This window comes from Lacerta agilis, chromosome 2 (assembly GCF_009819535.1).
Source record: "Lacerta agilis isolate rLacAgi1 chromosome 2, rLacAgi1.pri, whole genome shotgun sequence".
In the NCBI taxonomy this organism is placed as follows: domain Eukaryota; kingdom Metazoa; phylum Chordata; class Lepidosauria; order Squamata; family Lacertidae; genus Lacerta; species Lacerta agilis.
This window is the reverse complement of record NC_046313.1, coordinates 104,602,167-104,620,278: the sequence shown is the minus strand read 5'-3', so window position 1 is coordinate 104,620,278 and position 18,112 is coordinate 104,602,167. Positions and strand designations below refer to the sequence as shown.

General features: G+C 46.1%; 1 protein-coding gene across 1 annotated transcript; it reads right to left on the bottom strand.

Moving 5' to 3' along the window:
- Window positions 1-778: 778 nt before the first annotated feature.
- Window positions 779-17,170, bottom strand: DHX16 (DEAH-box helicase 16). Its single transcript, XM_033141548.1, has 20 exons — window positions 16,930-17,170; window positions 15,483-15,751; window positions 15,229-15,394; window positions 13,962-14,018; window positions 13,205-13,459; window positions 11,728-11,952; window positions 10,467-10,661; window positions 10,173-10,283; window positions 9,548-9,663; window positions 8,374-8,584; window positions 7,691-7,789; window positions 7,443-7,595; window positions 6,832-6,972; window positions 5,814-5,976; window positions 5,451-5,569; window positions 4,450-4,517; window positions 3,544-3,706; window positions 2,625-2,786; window positions 1,935-2,108; window positions 779-1,018 (listed from the first exon to the last, which is right to left on the bottom strand). Exons 1-20 carry the CDS (start codon window positions 17,131-17,133, stop codon window positions 890-892), a joined length of 3,180 nt encoding a protein of 1,059 aa, XP_032997439.1. The 5' UTR covers window positions 17,134-17,170; the 3' UTR covers window positions 779-889.
- Between the last annotated feature and the right edge of the window lie 942 nt (window positions 17,171-18,112).

Below are 18,112 nucleotides of genomic sequence, written 5' to 3'. Positions count from 1 at the left end.
TCACTAAGGCATCCTGAATCTTAAAATGAGAGCTGTGCCAAGCTTTCCAAGGTTTGGAAGCAGAATGTCAGTGTCCTACAAGCTAACTTGTTGTTTAGCTAGTCAGGGGGAAGCAGAGTAAGTTAGAGAATAAGGACATGTTTACATATCACTGAATTATTTCCAGCATTCATTTGTTCTTGAGAGAATTTTAACTTTACAGCAGCACAGACCACCAGCTTTATATACAGTGGTGCCCCGCTAGACGAAAAACTCGCTAGACGAACGGCATTCGTCTAGCGGAAGCTGCCCCGCAAGACGAAAAAGTCAATGGGGCTGCTTCGCAAGACAAAAAATTTTCGTCCTTTTTTTCCGTTTAGCGGAGCGTGGCTGTCATTGCCGCTTCGCTAGACGAAAAAACCGCTAGACGAAAAAATTCATAGAACAAATTATTTTCGTCTAGCGGGGCACCACTGTACTGTAAATCCTTAACCAAACTGTCCAACCACAAGAAAATGTATGAATTGCCGTAGAGTGTAGGTTAGCTGTCTGCATTAGCTGGGAACTGCTGTGAATGCTATATAGTATTCTGTATTAGACCTAGATGAATTAATGTACACCCCCTGCAAAATGTGCAAATGCTTGCATAGCATGAATATAGCCAACAAAAGTGACAAACTATAGTAGCTTAAACAGCCGTAGCTAAGTAGCTACACTGCAGTCCAAGATAGCTGTATGAGTTCCAAAGAGACTTTCCTCCTCTTATCAAGGAAGAGAAGGGAAGCAATTACCCATGAGGGTTTGTAGAAAAAAGGTTTTATTCAATGCCTTGAAATGACATCAAAACTATACAGCTGTACAAATAAGTGTCCCAGGGTTGGTGGGGAGAAGCAGATAACTGAGAAGACGCCTATCCCAGCTCCTCCCGGGTCTTCCCCACTTTCTTGGGTAGCTTCTTGTTGGAAGCATCCTCCAACTCTTTGGCTTTGTAGTAATGCGGGGCCACCTCCAACAGCCACGTGCTGTCAATCTCTATGACCTGCAAGGTACAAAGGATATTTCATTGTTGGCCCAACTCAATGTCAGCTGACACACTGATCATTTTCTTCTTTGGGGAAAACCAAAGTGTTACATAAAAAAAGGTAAAGGACCCCTAACAGTCAAGTCCAGTTGCGAACGACACTGGGGTTACGACGCTCATCTCACTTTACTGGCTGAGGGAGCCAACGTTTGCCTGCAGACAGTTTTTCCGGGTCATGTGGCCAGCATGACAAAGCCGCTTCTGGCAAAACCAGAGCAGCGCACGGAAACGGCGTTTACCTTCCCACTGGAGCAGTACCTATTTATCTACTTCCACCGGTGTGCTTTCGAACTGCTAGGTTGGCAGGAGCTGGGACCAAACAATGGGAGCTCACCCCGTCGTGGGGATTCGAATTGCCGACCTTCTGATCAGCAAGGCCAAGGCTCAGTGGTTTACACCACAGTGCCACCTGTGCCCCATAAAAGGTATGCATTGTAAAGCGTTATATAGATCCTGCTAAAGAGTGAGCACAATAAAATACAATAATGTTTCTACACCCATGAAGCTCTTTGGTCTAACTTACAATGATCTGCTCTGACCAGCAGCCACTCTCCTGCAGAGATCACTACTACCTGTGGTCCTTTTAATTAGACGTGTCACAGACTGAACCTGGGACCTTTTCCATTCAAAATATATGTTTTGATGTGGCTGTTCACTGGGAGAGTAGTACAGTGGAAAGACAGACTACCCCCATCACAAGACCGTCATCAAGCTCTATATCAGTTACCAAGGCTGGATTTGCGAATGCAACCCACGTTACACTGATTGCTTCTAAAATTACCGGTCATCTGTCTCCTTTAGGGCTTAGCTTAAGTTATAATCTCAAAAGTTCTCCCCAGGAGTCCCAGCATGAATTATGGTGGGTTTTTTTTACCTGTCTCATGAATTCTTTAGTGGTGAAGACCAGCTCATGATAGATGAGCCAGCGTGGTTGTTCTTCAAACAGGGAACTGTTGGGGTGGACAAACACTGTTTGCTGGTGCTTGACACTCTTGTAGCCACTGCGGGTCAGGCGGGCCGTGTGATAAAAGAAGCCAGCGGTGATGGCCTGCAGAAGAGTCAAAGTCAAGAATGAAAAAGATCCAAAAATGTAATGGGGGGCGGGGACTGGCTTGCTCTGCTTGACACAGCCATCTAATTGTACTCCTTGGCATTTCAAGTGATCAAAAATGCTCAGTGTTGCTGTACAGACTATCAACTGTATGATATATTTAGGAGTGGCAGAGTCTTTGATCTGATAAACTACTACAAAGTGTTGTAGGTTGTGTTTCCAGTGCACTTTCATTCTGGATTACGTAATACACATTTAGCAACACAATTTCATGCACAGAAATTTAACAAAGTCAAGTTGAAACAGAGGGCTATTCCCCACACAGGGTCTCATCTAACTAAATTATTATGCATGGAACAACTTCCCCAAGTACAACAGAGCTCCCTCGCCTCCCAAATCTATGCTGGGTTCCCACACTCCAACTCTAGATCTGCAGAACACAGGCATGTCTGTGGCAACCACCACATTTACAAGCAGCCCTGGAGGAAGTAATGGAAGCCGGGGAGCCTGTACCTTGCGGACTGGGATGTAGTCTCCCTCGCTGGAAGTGATGTCCACTTCAATGCGCTCCATCAACCCTTCCAGCTGTTCTCGCACGTCCCGGGCTCGTCTCATGGAGCGGAACTGGATGAAGTTCTCATAGCACCACTGCATGGAGTAACCACACTCCACCCACTGAGAGAGGGGGAAAGGAGAGGTATAAGCCAAGTCCCAGTTTTTGGGCTCCCATCCACCCACCGACCTGATTACAACCACAGAGCTGGTGCCCCTCAAGGGAATATTGTACCTCATTTCTCGCCGTAACAGCCAATGAGCCTTTCCTAGTCAGGGTTGACTAGACCCTCAACCCCTAACACAGGATTCTTGCCTAAATACACTCTTAAAACAGAAAGGCCATGCACTTACTCTCTTGCAACTCGATGCACTTAGATGCGAGTCTCTTAGGGATCTCAAGGGGCCATCTAATCAATCCTCCTACCCGAAGGGTTGAAATTCACCAACCAAATCTGTTTAATCTGCTCTAAGGAGCTTTAGCAGTGAAGACGTAATCACACTCCTTAGCAACATGGTGCAGACTACCACTATAAACAGCAATCTGCTCAAACCAAGCATGTGAAAGTCATCCACATCCACTGCACCAACTCTTTCCCTGAGCTAGCCTGATACTCAATTGAAACGGATTAACAAAAGGCCCCTCTCCTTCCTGACTCCATAGGCACAGCATAAGCAAAGGTTCATAGCTCTGGGTAGACCACCTTTGCATGAAGAAGGTCTAAGGTTCAATCCAGGTATTTCCTGGTAAGGATGGGAACGTCCCTCTCTGAAACCCTGGAAGGCCACTGTCAGTCACTCTAGATGGGGCTTTGCTAGATGGCCAATAGTTTGACTCTGTATAAGGCAGCTTCCTATGTTCCTAGAAGTTCTTCCTTACCTGATTATAAACATTGAGAAGAACCAGGTGGTCCCCACCAGGCAGGAAGAAGTTCATGCGGGCATTATCAGCATGGACCACTTTGTCCTTGGGCCGGTAAAAAATGGCATTGTTGACTGAAAGCATGGCAGCGATGGTAAGGATCTGCTCTGAGCACTTATACCTGGAGAATGCCAGCAGAAGAACAGGACGGCATTAGATATTGGCAGGGCAGAAACAAAGCCAGCCTCAATCCAGAGCAACAGCCTTATGATAGAAAGCTAACCAGAAGGTAATTTCAGTTGGGGAATAAGACAACCAGCAGCAGGAAGCAACACAAGGGCAGCCAATCTGAAAAATTGAAGGGCAGCTGGACCGATCACAATTCTAACTAGTTAATAAAAATTAAAAATCTACAATATTTAAAATGCAACCAAGATAAAATCTACTTTTAGCCACCTGCCATTTAAAAGCAAAACAAAACAAATGTTTTACTACCCTGAGTAGAATAGTTTATTACTTAGTAGGTCACATATTCTCTGAAAAAAGAAATCAACTCTCTTGATCACAAGTCACAACAAAGAACAAAGGAACAGATTGCCAATGATTACAGCAACACTCACACCAATAAAAGCAGATCTATAAATGTCTTAGTTTTTTTTTACGATTCCCTAAGATGGTTAGTTTTGCTTAACAGCCTAACATGGCTCCCTCTCTAGAAACAGTTAATTCTAATACAGCTCGTTCAGGTTTTCGAAAGCTTTGGAATTTGCTGGGAAAATAGCAATAAGTAGGCAGAACTAAGAGGAACTAGGAACTAAGAGAGATAATAGGGATCACAAGCTTCACTTGTGGTTACTAGAACAGAATGCTAAGCACGCAATTAATTGGCTGGAAAGAGACACAGGAAGGCAGAGAAGGACTCACTGTTCTGAAGCCAGGATCATCTTGGACAGCATGGGATCCACAGGCAGCTCTGCCATCTTCCGACCCAGCTAAATACAGAACGCAAGAAGGACAAATTTTGCTGTACAAATGCACAAATGTCGACTTCACCTCTATAATGTATTAGTCTTCCTTTTAAGAGCAGATGGGGGTACAGCTGTATCCTGACACTTAGTTTGTGCATGGATGCAACTGATCACATATGCTGACAGGAAGGAAGGAAGGAAGGAAGGAAGGAAGGAAGGAAGGAAGGAAGGAAGGAAGGAAGGAGGCAAACTCCTCCTGCAGAGGAAATCCCAAATCCTGTCCCAGAAACACACCCTTTCAGGTTAACTTTGCTAATAGGGGGTTTCATGTTTTCATATTGGTGCCTACCTGGAGTCACTGGGATGCAGTGGGCTACTGCGCAAATAAATAAAAAGTGTAATTTAACCGAACCATTTGAAACCTTTTATTTGGAACAGTTTCACCACTTTTCCTAACACTATCTAGCTTTTGAGCTTCGTCAAATCATAGTAGAAGGGTACATGTTCAACCCATGGAAGACATTTATTATCTCTTACATTTTTATATCCTTCCAATGAGCTTAGGGGGAGCATTCATGTCCCCCTCCTCTTTCATCATAATAGTGTGAGCCTAGGTTAGGCTGAGAAATAGTGAAAGGCCCAAGGCCACCAGCTAGCTTTCTGTCTCAGCAGCAACCTGAGCGTAGGCTCCTAAATCTAGCATTCTAGTTGCTCAACAGAGTTCTACTACAGGGCAACACCCCACCATCTTTCAGCTGAAAAATGGCAAGTATTTTACATCATCCATAACAATGCTATGAAAACCATCTGTACCCACAAAGCCTGAACTGGGGAGCAAGCAGAAAATGTCAGTGTGCTTGAAGCTCCGGCCTCCTTTCCTGCTTCCAGCTCTTTTCCCAATGAAGCCAGCTGGAAAACCCAGCTCACTTTCAGCCCACTGAGCCTATGAAATGATACCTTGGTGAGCTCGCCAAGATGGTTGAGGGCTCCCAGGGCATAGAGTTGCTCCAGTGCCAATACTAGAGTTTCGTGGGGCGGTGGGTCCATGAAGTCAAAGTGGATCAGGTCGTTGATGCCTAAAGGGAGAAATGGAGGAAAGCTAGACTTAGAAACACCCTGCAAAACTTCCAAGTATTTCTGCCACCAGGAAATGCACCCCTCCCATCTTTTTAAAATGGAAAATAGGACCCTAGGAAATGATGGGCTTAAAAACACTCAAACTATTGTTCTCATCCAGAGAAGCCTTAATAAGGAGGTGTTTTAGGGAAAGCCAAGCAACTCCTGTACATCATTCTCATCCTAGATTGACCAGCCACACACCCAGGCTTTTGAGCAGCAGCACCACATTGCCCAGGTTGGTCCTCTGAATTTCTGGCACTGTTGTCTCCTCCATCTCATTCTTGTAGGCCCAGGCTGTGTAGAGACGAAAGCACTTCCCTGCAGCCACACGGCCAGCCCGTCCTGCTCGCTGGTTGGCAGAAGCCTGAGGGAAAGAGGGAAGGAGATTATGAAGCACTGCGTCTGTGAGGATGGGGGGGGGGGGGTTTGACAACTGGCAACTTATCCCACCAGATCCCAAGGACAACTTATCAGGGCTATTATGAGCACGAACAAAACCTCAGTGAAATTAACATGTTTCTGATTAAGGTGGTCTAGAATTCCATGTTGCTGTCTAGCACGGCACATACAGGATGTCTGGCTTCACTGAGTATATGGGCACATCTATAGTCCTTGTGACTGTGGAACACTTGAAATGTATGCAGTGCTCAAGGCAGCCTCAGAAACCAGATGCAGGCACACCATAAAACCCCCACAAATGTAAGTTTCAATAATTTCATGAGAAGCGGAAACCTGGGTTTACAGTTGGGAATCTCAACATCTTTATGATGAGAGTGACCAAGAATAATCCATTTTTGCTTTGATATCTAGCTATCACCTTATCAACTTTCACTTCTCTGTCCCTTAAAAGTTACACCGTACCCAAGACCCACTTCCTAGCCACCTGTACCAGACTCCCTGTAATGTACTGGTAACCAGCACATAAGCCATTTGTGGCTATGCAGATGCTACCATATGGGGGTTTTGATACAGAAAAAAAAACCAGATCCAAACTTGTGGCTTAACAGAGTCACTTTTTGTACATCTCTAATTTATGCTGCATAACCCGTTAGTACAGTTTACACCCTCTCCCTGGCATTTTACTTGGAAGCTAGACTGTTCTCCCTGAAAAAATAGGAGAATAGGAGAATGAGAGAGGAAACAGACTGAATGAAAATTGCAGGTTAACCCAAAGATGAAGCTTAGGAGTGTGATGAATAAAAGTAGAGAAGCCCAGTACCCGAGAGCATGGAGTAACAATGAGCGACTCCATGCCTGTGCGAGCGTTGTAGCTCTTCTGCTTACAAAAACCAGGGTCAATCACATATATGATGCCGTCTATGGTCAGAGATGTCTCTGCAATGTTGGTGGCTACAACAACCTGGAGAAGGGAAGAGATACATAAGTTAACTGGTCAGGTCACCTGCTTTTGTCATAGCCTAAAGCACACTATGAGAAGAAGGGACATATCTCAGTGGTAAGAGACCATGCTTTGATGAAGAAGGTTTAGACTTGGCTTCTTCATTTAAAAAGGATTTCAGGCAAAGGGGCTGGGAAGGACCTGTCAGTCAGAGTAAACAATGGCACGCTAGTTGAACCAACAGTCTGACTCCAGACTGTGAACTCAAAACTGGTCCTTGCACAATCCCTTTCAAAGCCACAACCCAAGGACAGTAAGCAGCTTAAAACTACATCCCCTGAAACACAAAACCAGTTCCTAAAATCACCACAAGCTCTACAGCCCAAACCTGCCAAGTGTTCCCTTCCTCCCGAGTGGGTAAAGAGACATACAGCTCCACTGCAAACAGCCAAAGCTTCGCTCCCCTTTCCTTCTCTGCTCCATGCTCCTACCTTCCTGGCCCCTGGTGGGGTTGGCTCAAAGATCTTGGCCTGCATGTCAGAGGGCAGGTTAGCGTAGATGGGGAGGACCAGAAGTTCTGCAATCTTGGAACCCAGGCGACGGCAGCGATCTTGCAACATCTCACAGCACGCTTCAATTTCTTCCTGTCAACAAATAGCGGGAGTCGGATGCTGTTGCATGTCTCTCCCCCCCCCCCCTTCCAAGGGCAAAGTGGGCACTGAAACGAACACAGACATACCTGGCCAGTGAGGAATACAAGGATGTCCCCTCGAGGCTGTGTAACATGGATCTGCAGTACTGATACCACACAGGCTTCCAGGTAATCAGCCTCTGGAGCCTAGAAGATGGAAGGTGGGGAAAGTATCACTATCTCCTACTGACCTATGTAAGCAAAGCCCATCTCTGCCTCTCAATGGCTTCTGTTACAACTTGTACCACACAATCTCTCTTTTGGGGAACCTAATTTCACTGCTGCTTCCGGCACCCATCTTCCGCTTATTCCAACACCAAGACTTGCTGATATTCCTCTCTCTCCATTAAACATTGCCTAACGCAATGTCACTCACAGCTTATCTTTTAACCAAAGTCCTCACTATCTCCCCTCCCCCCTGCTTTTCCAGGGGTTCTCCTGCCCCCCTCAGAGCCAATGCAAGGGAAAGGGGGCAAAAGCCCTATTGGCACCAGTGAAAATCCTTTTGTGGACTTCTGCTAGCAGGATCCATTAGTTGAATCTGGCCCAGAATTCAGTTCTGAGTACAGAAATGTACATTCTGGGAATCCTGCTTAAAAAAAAAAGTAATACTGTGTTTAGCTCCTTTGGTATACTATTGTCATGAGCACTGGTACTGCTCATCAGTGCAGCTCTGTTTCCTTAGCAATGTTCACACACACAACCCACAACATGCCTCTCTGCTTGCTGACCTTGGTGTAGAAGATGTCAACAGGGAAGCGGCGCCCAGGAATGCGGAAGATGGGAGCATCGTCAAAGAAGGTGGAAAAGCGCTCCGTATCCAGGGTGGCGCTGGCAATCAGCACCTTCAGCTCAGGCCGGAAGCGAGCAATGTCCTTGATCAGCCCAAACAGGATGTCTGTGTGCAGCGTGCGCTCGTGAGCCTCATCTATGATGACGACACTAGGGAAGAAATTAGGGAGGCTGTGCCGCTGAACTACCAGTTGTCATTTAAAAGCTATGGACCATTTATTACAAAAGAACATGAGCAGCGTGGGATGGCAGCTGTACTAAGCAATGGCTTCCCACTGAAAAGCCTCTGAAAAGACCTTCTCAATTACACCTTTCCTTCTTAGTAGAAACTGCTTCTATGTTTCTCTCCACAGTCTTGAGGACTAGGAAACTGCTCTTGGATTTTTATTTACCGGTATATAACTGGGGCTGTGCACCTGCTCCCATTGACTGCCAACCCTGCCTACCTCCCATTCCTCACCAACCCTGCTTGTCCTACCCCTCTTACAGTAACCTCTTAGACCTTCCCCTTTCCATCTCATGCCCCTGCAGCCAACCAGGATAAAGAGTTGGGCAGGCAGGTGAGCAACAGGAAGGATGCTACAAGCAGCAGCCAGCCTGGGAATCTGCTGCTGCCACCACTGCCAACTTATCTGTGCCTAATCAGCAACATCAGAAGATTACTAGGCCAGCTAACTGCCACTTCTGAATGCCTTTTCTTTCCTTGCTGTGCAACTATATTTAGATCCTGCAGGAAAGAGAGAAGCTAGTGCAGAAGAGTGGCCGCTAGAAGGGGCGCTGCAGCAGCCTGTTCTGACTGACCCTCTGTGGCTCTCCTCGGATGCTGCTCAACAAGCTGTAGTTTTGAGCACCACCTGTGTGTGGCCAAGTGAACTGCAGTGTGATGACATGCTTACATTTTTATTGTATGTATACAAGTGAAGCTGCCTTCTATGTTCTGTACAACACATACTAGTATTTAGCCTATCTTGTAACTCTATATAACCCCAAATCAATATTTCCTCCTGAGCATTCTACCTAATCTAGTTCAACCATCCCTCAGAAACAATAGAGCTGTTCACCACCTCCTAACTGAGCAATCTACAGATTTCTAGGGGGTAGGCTGTTGCTCACCTGTAGCTGCTCAGGTCAGGCTCAGTGAGGAATTCTCTCAGCAGCATCCCATCTGTCATGTACTTCAGCACTGTCCGCTCTGAGGTGCAGTCCTCAAAACGAATGCTATAGCCCACCTGTGGAAAGGCTAAATTTTAGATACAGGTTTCAATGAAGCCATCCTTATTACCCACAGAACAGTATTTGGCTAGGAAGTCAATTTAGCTCAATAGTCTTAAAAACATTTGTAAGCTGTATACAAATTCCCATCAGAAGCAAAGAAGGAAACACTGTACCTGACCTCTGGGTGATAGCAGTGTCAGCCATGCTGGTTGTACTACCACCAGATCAAGGACAGACATGGACAAGCAATGGATGCATAGAAAGGAGATGCTGGTTTACTCCAAGCTGATTTAACACCTATATTCTCGGTTACCCAAATATATTCCAAAAGGGAAGGATGGGACCTTCCCATCTATTAACGCATGAACATTGTCACACCAGCAAAGCATATTTATCTGAGACCAAGTAGGCTGCTGTTAGGATTACTAGACATTGTAAAAATCAATTCAGAAATGACTGGCCGAAACAACTGGGAACAGGACATACATTTTTCTTCTGCAGCCCCCCACCTCCAAGTACATACTTCATTTCCAAGTTTGACACCCATTTCCTGGGAAACACGGGCAGCAACACTCATAGCTGCCACTCGCCTGGGCTGGGTGCAACCAATCTTCATTCCTTTCTGTGTGTAGCCCTGTAGGAAGAGAGAAAATCTCCCTTAGTACTCACAGGCTGCATTTGTACCAGGCTGTTCATTCAGTTGCTGCAATGCTTCTACTAGGAAGAGGCAGCAAGTGCAAAGGGAGCACTCCCTCTAGCTAGCCACAGTGCAGGTTTACTTGATATTCACAATCCCTCACTTTCTGTGCAAAGTTACCTCTTCAAACAAGTATTGTGGGATCTGAGTGGTCTTGCCAGAGCCAGTCTCTCCTTCAATGATAAGTGTTTGATGTTCGGCAATGGCGGCCAACAGGTCCGCACGGTAAGGAAAGATGGGCAGGCTACGGCGCACCTCCTGGATGGAAAGCTTCTTGCGCTCAGCTTCGGACAACTCTGGATTCTCCTCCACGGACTAAGAGAAACAGAGTGGCCATAGAGATTTAGTGGGTCTACACTTAAATCCTGCCACTGGGAAAAGCCAGTTCCACATGCAGAGCTGGTGAGGCATGGTAGTTTAGTTGCTGAGTACCACACTTTACATGCAGAAGATCCCAGAAATAACTCTGGGCTAAATGGATATTTGGATTGCCACAGTACAAGGCATTTTCCTATCTTCCAGTAGCTTATCCTAGGTAAACAGAACTTGATTGTGCAGGTGTCTATGTATACTTGGGCTTAAATACGGACATATCTAACACCAAACAAGCAAGGCTCAAACAAGCTGCTTCTAAAGATGCTCAGGAAAGCTGTCAAAACAACAGGTATTCTGGAGGCAGCCACATTTGTTGTTCATCTGTCTCCCTTGTTAACATATAAATCAAGGTTGTGGGGTGGGTAGGTAGGTAGAATTTCCTACCTCAAAAGGAACATGTGGGGGATAGGAACTGAGCCCTCCCTCCAACTTCAAACTCTTCATGATCCCTGGCAAGCTCTGATATTGGAAGTGAGGGAGGACAAGAGAAAGATGCCTGAGGTGAAAGAGGGCAGGGAGGTAAACATGTTTGTGGGGGGGGGGGGGAAGCTCAGCATCACTCATCCATGTGCTCCTTCTGATGTTAAAAAAAAATGGACTCACACACCCAATGCTTCATAGGTGAATAGGAAATGGGGAAGACACATGAACAAACATGTGAGTGTCCCTATCGTGTCTAGTTTGCACACATTCAGCAATATGAAGAGGCTCTACTCCATCTCATGGTACTAACCCTATTTCCCACCATCAGCTATGCATAAGTGCTTAATCTGCAATTCTCTTTCAAGCTTCTACGGAGTGATTTGTTGCATTCTCCATCTCCTGATGTCCCCAAATGTTTTCTTATCTGTAACACAGTTTGCTTGCTCCCTTTCAATCACGTCAAATATGGCCTTGTTTTCTTTTCACCAAGCAGTTTCTCTTCAAGACATCTTCACTACACGATTTAACTATTTTGGTCCCAGCCACCCCATGTCCAATTCCCTAACCAACAGCCTATTCTTACCTTGCCCTGGTTTGTGCCCCGCATCTGCACGGCGTTCACAAACTGGATCATCTCATCCTCTTCAAGCACGTATTCATAGTCTTTGTGAGGATGGCGCTGACCGGCATCCCGGGCCCCAAAACGGAGGGAAGCTGCCCCAATGTGGTCCTCCTCCCAGCGCCGCTGCTCATCTCGCGGGGCCATGTGATCCTCCGTCTGGGGATCCTCATAGCGATCAGGTATCTTCTGCAGGACAAAAACAGATCAGTATGGAAATCTCCTTTGTGCATCTTGCATCTCAGAGCCTTGTGAGGCATCACTGAATTGGAGGTATATTCACAGCCCAAACTGTTGCACATTTATTCAAAAGTATGGTGCATTTAAGTTTACATATGCCATGTTGAACAAGCATCAAACCCTCAGACACTCTTCTTGTATATGGAAGCAAGTTTTCACAATCTACCATTCTGCAGCGCAAGGGTGAGCAACTTTTCTCTCTCCGTGGTAATCCACTGGGGACCAGATACTAGCAGTGGGCAAGGCTGGAGCCAAAAGTGAGCAGAGCTACCCTCTTTTCTTGCTACTTCCTTTCCCTTATGTGCCACCCCCCTTGCCACCCACATAAAATTAGGTTTAGAACTGGAGGTTCCTTACACTCTGTGACCAAGAAACAGAACTTAGGATGTGGCTATGCAGCCAGAAACAGGATTGATTCTCAATGGCTGAGATCAGGAATGGCAAAGAGATTTATCCTCCTTACTTTCCCCCATATGAAGGAATGCCTGCCATTCATTTCTAAGGAGAAAAACAAAGTGCAGCACCATCCTAGAAGCACATTCCCCCAGGGCAGTTCTGTATTGTAACAGATTTTTTTCAGAGGACTCTCCTGCATAATAGTCCCAAACATTACAGCTGAAACTGCTGCAAGCTGCTAATGCAAACAGCATATTCTTGGGGTAGGGGAGACATGTTGCTGTGTTCTGTCTCCTCCTCTCCATTTATTATAGTCAATGTTCACAGCATTACAGCAAGTGAAGGGAAGGCAGATATGACCAGGCAAAATATGGTGTCTTCTATTCCTACCAGGCCATGCAGTTCTACATACTATAAGCAAATAAAGGGATCTTGTTTGCAAACAAGTGTATGTATTGCTGAGCCTTAGTCTGAAATCTCAGCAAACCGATTTCATCCCCCAAATGTGCTGAGAACCGCCAAGGTTGTAGGTTCGATCCCCGTAAGGGACAACTGCATATTCCTGCATTGCAAGTGGTTGGACTATATAATCCTGAAGCTTCCTTCCAACTCTATATGAGATATCTATGAGTATGGGCAATGGTCAAGGCTGATGGGAGTTGTAGTTCAACAATATCTGGATGGCCATAAGTTCCCCACCCCTAAGTTAAATGGGTTATACATACACTTTGTCCTGGAGCTCCTTTTACCAACCATTCTTCATAGGCGTCTAGGCTCTCAATTTTGCTACGGGCAAGATAGTTACCTTACTGCGACTCTCCTCAGGCATGTAGTAGCGATTGCTCTTCTCCAACTTCTCCTGTTCTCCAGCTTGCTTGTACCGTTTTGCCAAGTCACGAACTTCACGTTTGTATTCCAGCTCCTGCTGCTCTTGGGCAGTTAGGTTGAGCTCAGAGAAGAGGTACTCCTCATCAGCTATCTCTGCCTCCAAGTCTTCTATCTTGTCCTTCTCGCGTTTCGCCAAATACTCCCGGCGGGACTTCTTACGCAGCTCTGGAACCTGTCAGGCAGAAAGGGAAAATATGGGCCCATGCAAGTAAACAAAACAGCAAGGACTATGAGAGTTTGATTCAGGATCCCTAATATCAACTGGGCTTTCGTGAAATAAACAGGTTTCTAAACTAACCTCTCACTAGGAGGAAGTATTTCCTGCTAGGTTGGTAGCTTGCTAAACCCACCAGTCAAACTGCCCCATGAAAGCAAATGTATGGAAGAAGGAAAAAATGATTGGAAATCATGAATTTTGTACTTTTCCTAAAAGCTGTAGTAAATATTGCAAGTGGTTACCCCTTATACCCCAGTACACACATTGTGTGGCATTTAGGGAACAAAGGTAAAATCACTCATTAGTCTGATCAAAGGTAGTTAAAAATAACAAGATTAGTGGTTAAAAGATAAGATGTATTAAAATATTGTAGAATACAACTACAAATTGTAGAATACAACTACAAATTTCATGAGCCAAAAGGCACACCATACAACAGTAAAAATAAGTTTCCTACCATAACTTTCTTATCTTCTTCTGCTATCTTCAGACGCTTCTGAGCCTCTTCATAGGCCTAGACTTGGCAGGATCAGAACACAAAAGACACAAACATATAGTTCAACCAAAGCAGATAATCAACAGGGTTCCTATCACCAAACTTTTGGCGCAATATTCTTAAAGACTATGGACTGGTCATGAATAGCACAAGTCCACAGAATTGTTAGGGAAATTTTCAGCAAGAAAACCATTACCCTCCCTGACTTTTCCCCATTCCATAACTTACACATGACTTTCCTTATCCTTCTCTAACTGCAGAAGCCAGAATGCATTTTAATTGAAGTTCGATTTTATAATTTTAACTGATTTTTATTTTTTGTACTGTATCTTTGTAAACCACCTATAGACAGCTGTAGTAACTTGTTTAAATAAATAAATCAGCATCAAAGCTGATAATTAAATATAATAATTAAATACACACAGCCTGAAGTATATAAATGGAAAAGAAAACACTAACAAGAATTATTAGAGAACATAGCCTTGAGGCAAGAACCTTGGAGTAGGCAAGGCAGAGATTTCAAAAGCGCAAAGAAAGTTGGGGCAGGTTTAGTACTAGAAAAGGGAGAAGTCTTTGTAAAGAATTAAGTGAGGAAAATGAGTAAAAACGGGCGAGGTCCTATAGGCCAGCATTGTTTTGGTGCCAATGTTACACAGGTCAAATAAGGGTTCTTCCATGCTTTATAATATACGAATACAGAGCTAAAATTCTACACTAGAGTAACCTGCAACATCAGCAAATGCTCAGAATTAAGTAACTCTGAATGACCTTGCTGTTTTGTGTAACTCATTCCCTCTTGTTGTTTGGGGAAAGGAGCTTAGTTACGAGGAGGTACACAGTGTACTCATGCCCTATTCCTGAATACTGAAATCTTAATTCAGGAACCTCTCCTCCTCCTGAAACTGAGATTTTACCAGATGTTACCCAAACTCTCTTTGAGGCATTCTTTTGCCGCTGTAAGGGTCAGAAAAGTTGTGATTAGTAGAAAACTAAATTCTGCAGTGGATGCTTTTAAAGCTTGAGTAGATGCACAATCCTACTGTATTTTAAATGTATTAGGTACCAAGATCACATTTCAAGCCAGATTTTTTCAACCACAGGTGGATAATTCCTGGCACAATAAAAAAAAGATGGGCAGTGTGAGACATTCAGGTTAGAGGGGGGCACAAACCAGGGAGAGCAATCAGGAAGGGCTGCCAAAAGCAGGGGCCACAGGCTGAGGCCACACCTTCTTGTCTGAACGCTCCAGAATGTTGCGTGTCTTCTCCTTGTCCTTGCGTTTGACACGTTCAGCAAAAGCGTCCCGCTCCTCCAGGTCCTGCAGTCGCTCTCGCTCGCTCCGGTCCCACTCATCCTCTGAATCCTCCTTAATTGTGGGGGATGCCGCTGACTTCCTACACCAAGAATGACCAAAAGAATTATCACTATCGCTTCCTTTGCTCCTCCACCCAATATTGCTCTCTGCAAGTGACTGATACTCACTTTCCCCCATCATCTTGGCTGCCCTTCTCATCAGAGTCTTTGTCGTCTTCCTCTTCTTCCTTGCGCTGCCTCAGGTGTTTGTGCCGCTTCCGCTGCTTGCCCTCAGGACCTCGCGGAGGCCGCTGACGCTTGGAGCCCCGAGTCGCCTCACCAGTCTCTTCATCATCGCTGTCCTCCAGCAGGGTGTATGAGCGGTTCTTCTGCTGAAAGGCCAAGGCTTCCTGTTCAGCTAACCTAGCTGGACGTTCCCGTGGGGCCTGGTGCGGAACCTACCAGGAAATTTGGTGAGGGAACAGAAAACAAGGAAACTATGACTTCCATCTTCATATACAAAAACCAAATCTCTTGAGTGCCTATTACCATTCCTCAACAAGGTCGCTCCTCTCAGGGTGATGCTTCAGATGTGCTTCCTAACCACAAATGTCCTCATCCCTCATCTGCTCCTCACATTAGTTGCATTTTACATACAACCACATATTTAAAGAGTAGAGAGCCAGCACAGTGGCTGAAAGGCAACTTAATCTTTGTTTATCTTTGTTTATGGGAGGGCATTCCACAGGGCGGGTGTCACTACTGAGAAGGCCATTTTAGTTCCCTGTATCCTCACTTCTTGCAACGAGGGAACCACCAGAAGGTCCTTGGAGCTGGACCTCAGTGTCCAGGCTGGACAATGGAGGTGGAGCCCCCAGCCGCTAACCCAATCTTTCTCAGACTTGGGTCCCCAGCTGTTGTTGGCCTACAACTCCCATCATCCTTAGCTAGGACCAGTGGTCAGGGACCTTGGGAGATGTAGTCAAACAACAGACGGGGACCCAACTTTCAGAAACACTGCATCTGTATGCTGCATTTCAGACCAAGCGAAGTTCCTGAGCCGTCTTCCAAAGGTGGCCAGTCCCACATCCTGGAAGCACTCTGGGCATAGGGTTGCCACCTGTCCTGCATAACACAGGATTGTCCCGTATTTCAATGTGAAATGCTGTCCTGTATTGATACAGTTTTGTCCTGTATTTCATCAGGTCTCTCTCCCGCCCCGCTTTCTGCTAAGTTAGGGATCCTCTCCAAATGCACGTGTGTGTGAAAGGTCATGCATTTAAGCTCTGGGTAGCCAAGCACGGCCAGGTTTACAAATTCATGTGAGCGCATGTATGTGCGACAAATTCCAGAGGGCCCATCCTGTTGGGCTGCCATAGGTTGTAATGGACGGCTTTGAAGTCACTTCAGCACCAGAGGAAAAAAAGAAATTGTTCACTAACAGCCCCGCCCCGCCTTTTGCCAGTAGAAAGGTGGCAACTCTATCTGGACCCTCACAAGCACCCAACGCCAAGTATCGTAGTCAAGGCGCGCCACCCCCAGATAGCCCCAGCGTCGCCTTGTTTCTGACGCGTTATTCCCCCCCCCTCCCCGCCCCCGAGTCCGGCCTCGCGCCCAACGACCGCCGGGGCCTCACCCGCTCCCACAGCTGCTGCGCGAAGGCTCGCGCCGAAGGGTCCGCGGCGCGCAGCGTCTCCGTCTCCTCCAGGCGCGCGAGCAGGTCCTCCGGGGTTCGGCTCCGGTGAGCCAGGCCCACCATGAAGGCGACCACATGGCGCTCGCTCAGCCCCAGCAGAGAGTGAAGCTGCCCGGACACCCAGCGCTCCAACTCGCCCGCCATGGCAGCGGAAAGCCGGTACTCCCCAACAGCTCCCGTCACCTTCTAGCGCTTCCGGACATGCGCCTTCGCCAGCCGGTCGACGCTCTGGTTGAAGAAGCGCTTTCCGGTTGCTGTTGTTGCGCCGCGGCGGATCATAGAGATGGGAGGACCATAGAGACGGTATGAGAGAGAGGGGCTGTATTATTATTATTATTATTATTATTATTATTATTATTATTATTATTATTATTATTATTATTATTATTATTATTAGTTTGGTGTAAAGCATAGATAAAGAATCCAGCACAAACCAGATGTCTGAATAACTGGTCGCCTTCCGTTCGTTTCTTTGACTTTGTTAAGCCAGCCTCCCCCAACCTGCTGCTTTCCAGATGTTTTGGACTGCAATTTCTATCATTCCCAGCCAGTGAAGCCAGTGATGGGAGATTTAGGGAGTTGTAGCTCGACAACATCTGGAGGGCACCTGGTTGGCCGCTGTAAGAACGATATGCTACTCTTAGATGAGCCCCTTTTACCACTACCAAATTACGGTGTTTAATCCGACCCAGTCTTAATCCTGTGTGGGAAACGTTGCCTTTTTAACATTTTAACCCACCACCGGGAAGCTTCATACAAAACACTGGATTCAGGTGTGCAGGAGGAATTTAGCAAAAAAAAAAATACTTTTCTTGCAATCTGAAGTGTGTTTTGTTTTTCATTGGGTTAGTAATACAGTACTGTACACTTTTTTGTGCAGCGCATAGACAGACTATGGATCTTGCTCCCACAGGAGGCAGTGATGGCCACCAACTTCGATGGCTTTAAAAGAGGATTGCACAAATTCACGGCGGAGATGGCTATCCATGGCTACCAGCCATGATCCCTATCCTCTATCTCCACAATTGGAGGCAGCAGTGCTTCCGAATACCAGTTGCTGGAAATCAGGGGAGGGGAGAGTGTGCTCTTGTGCTCATATTCTGCTCCCTGGTTTCCCACACAC

What these genes read in the sequence shown, in the direction of transcription:
- DHX16 (XM_033141548.1), bottom strand. Translation starts at nt 17,133, where the DNA reads ATGGCGGGCGAGTTGGAGCGCTGGGTGTCCGGGCAGCTTCACTCTCTG. An exon ending in CCTGACCTGAGCAGCTACAG is followed by an intron (nt 8,585 to 9,547) that starts GTGAGCAACAGC and finishes TTTCTTCCCTAG; the next exon opens with TGTCGTCATCATAGATGAGG. An exon ending in CCCCACCAGGGGCCAGGAAG is followed by an intron (nt 6,973 to 7,442) that starts GTAGGAGCATGG and finishes TCCCTTCTCCAG; the next exon opens with GTTGTTGTAGCCACCAACAT.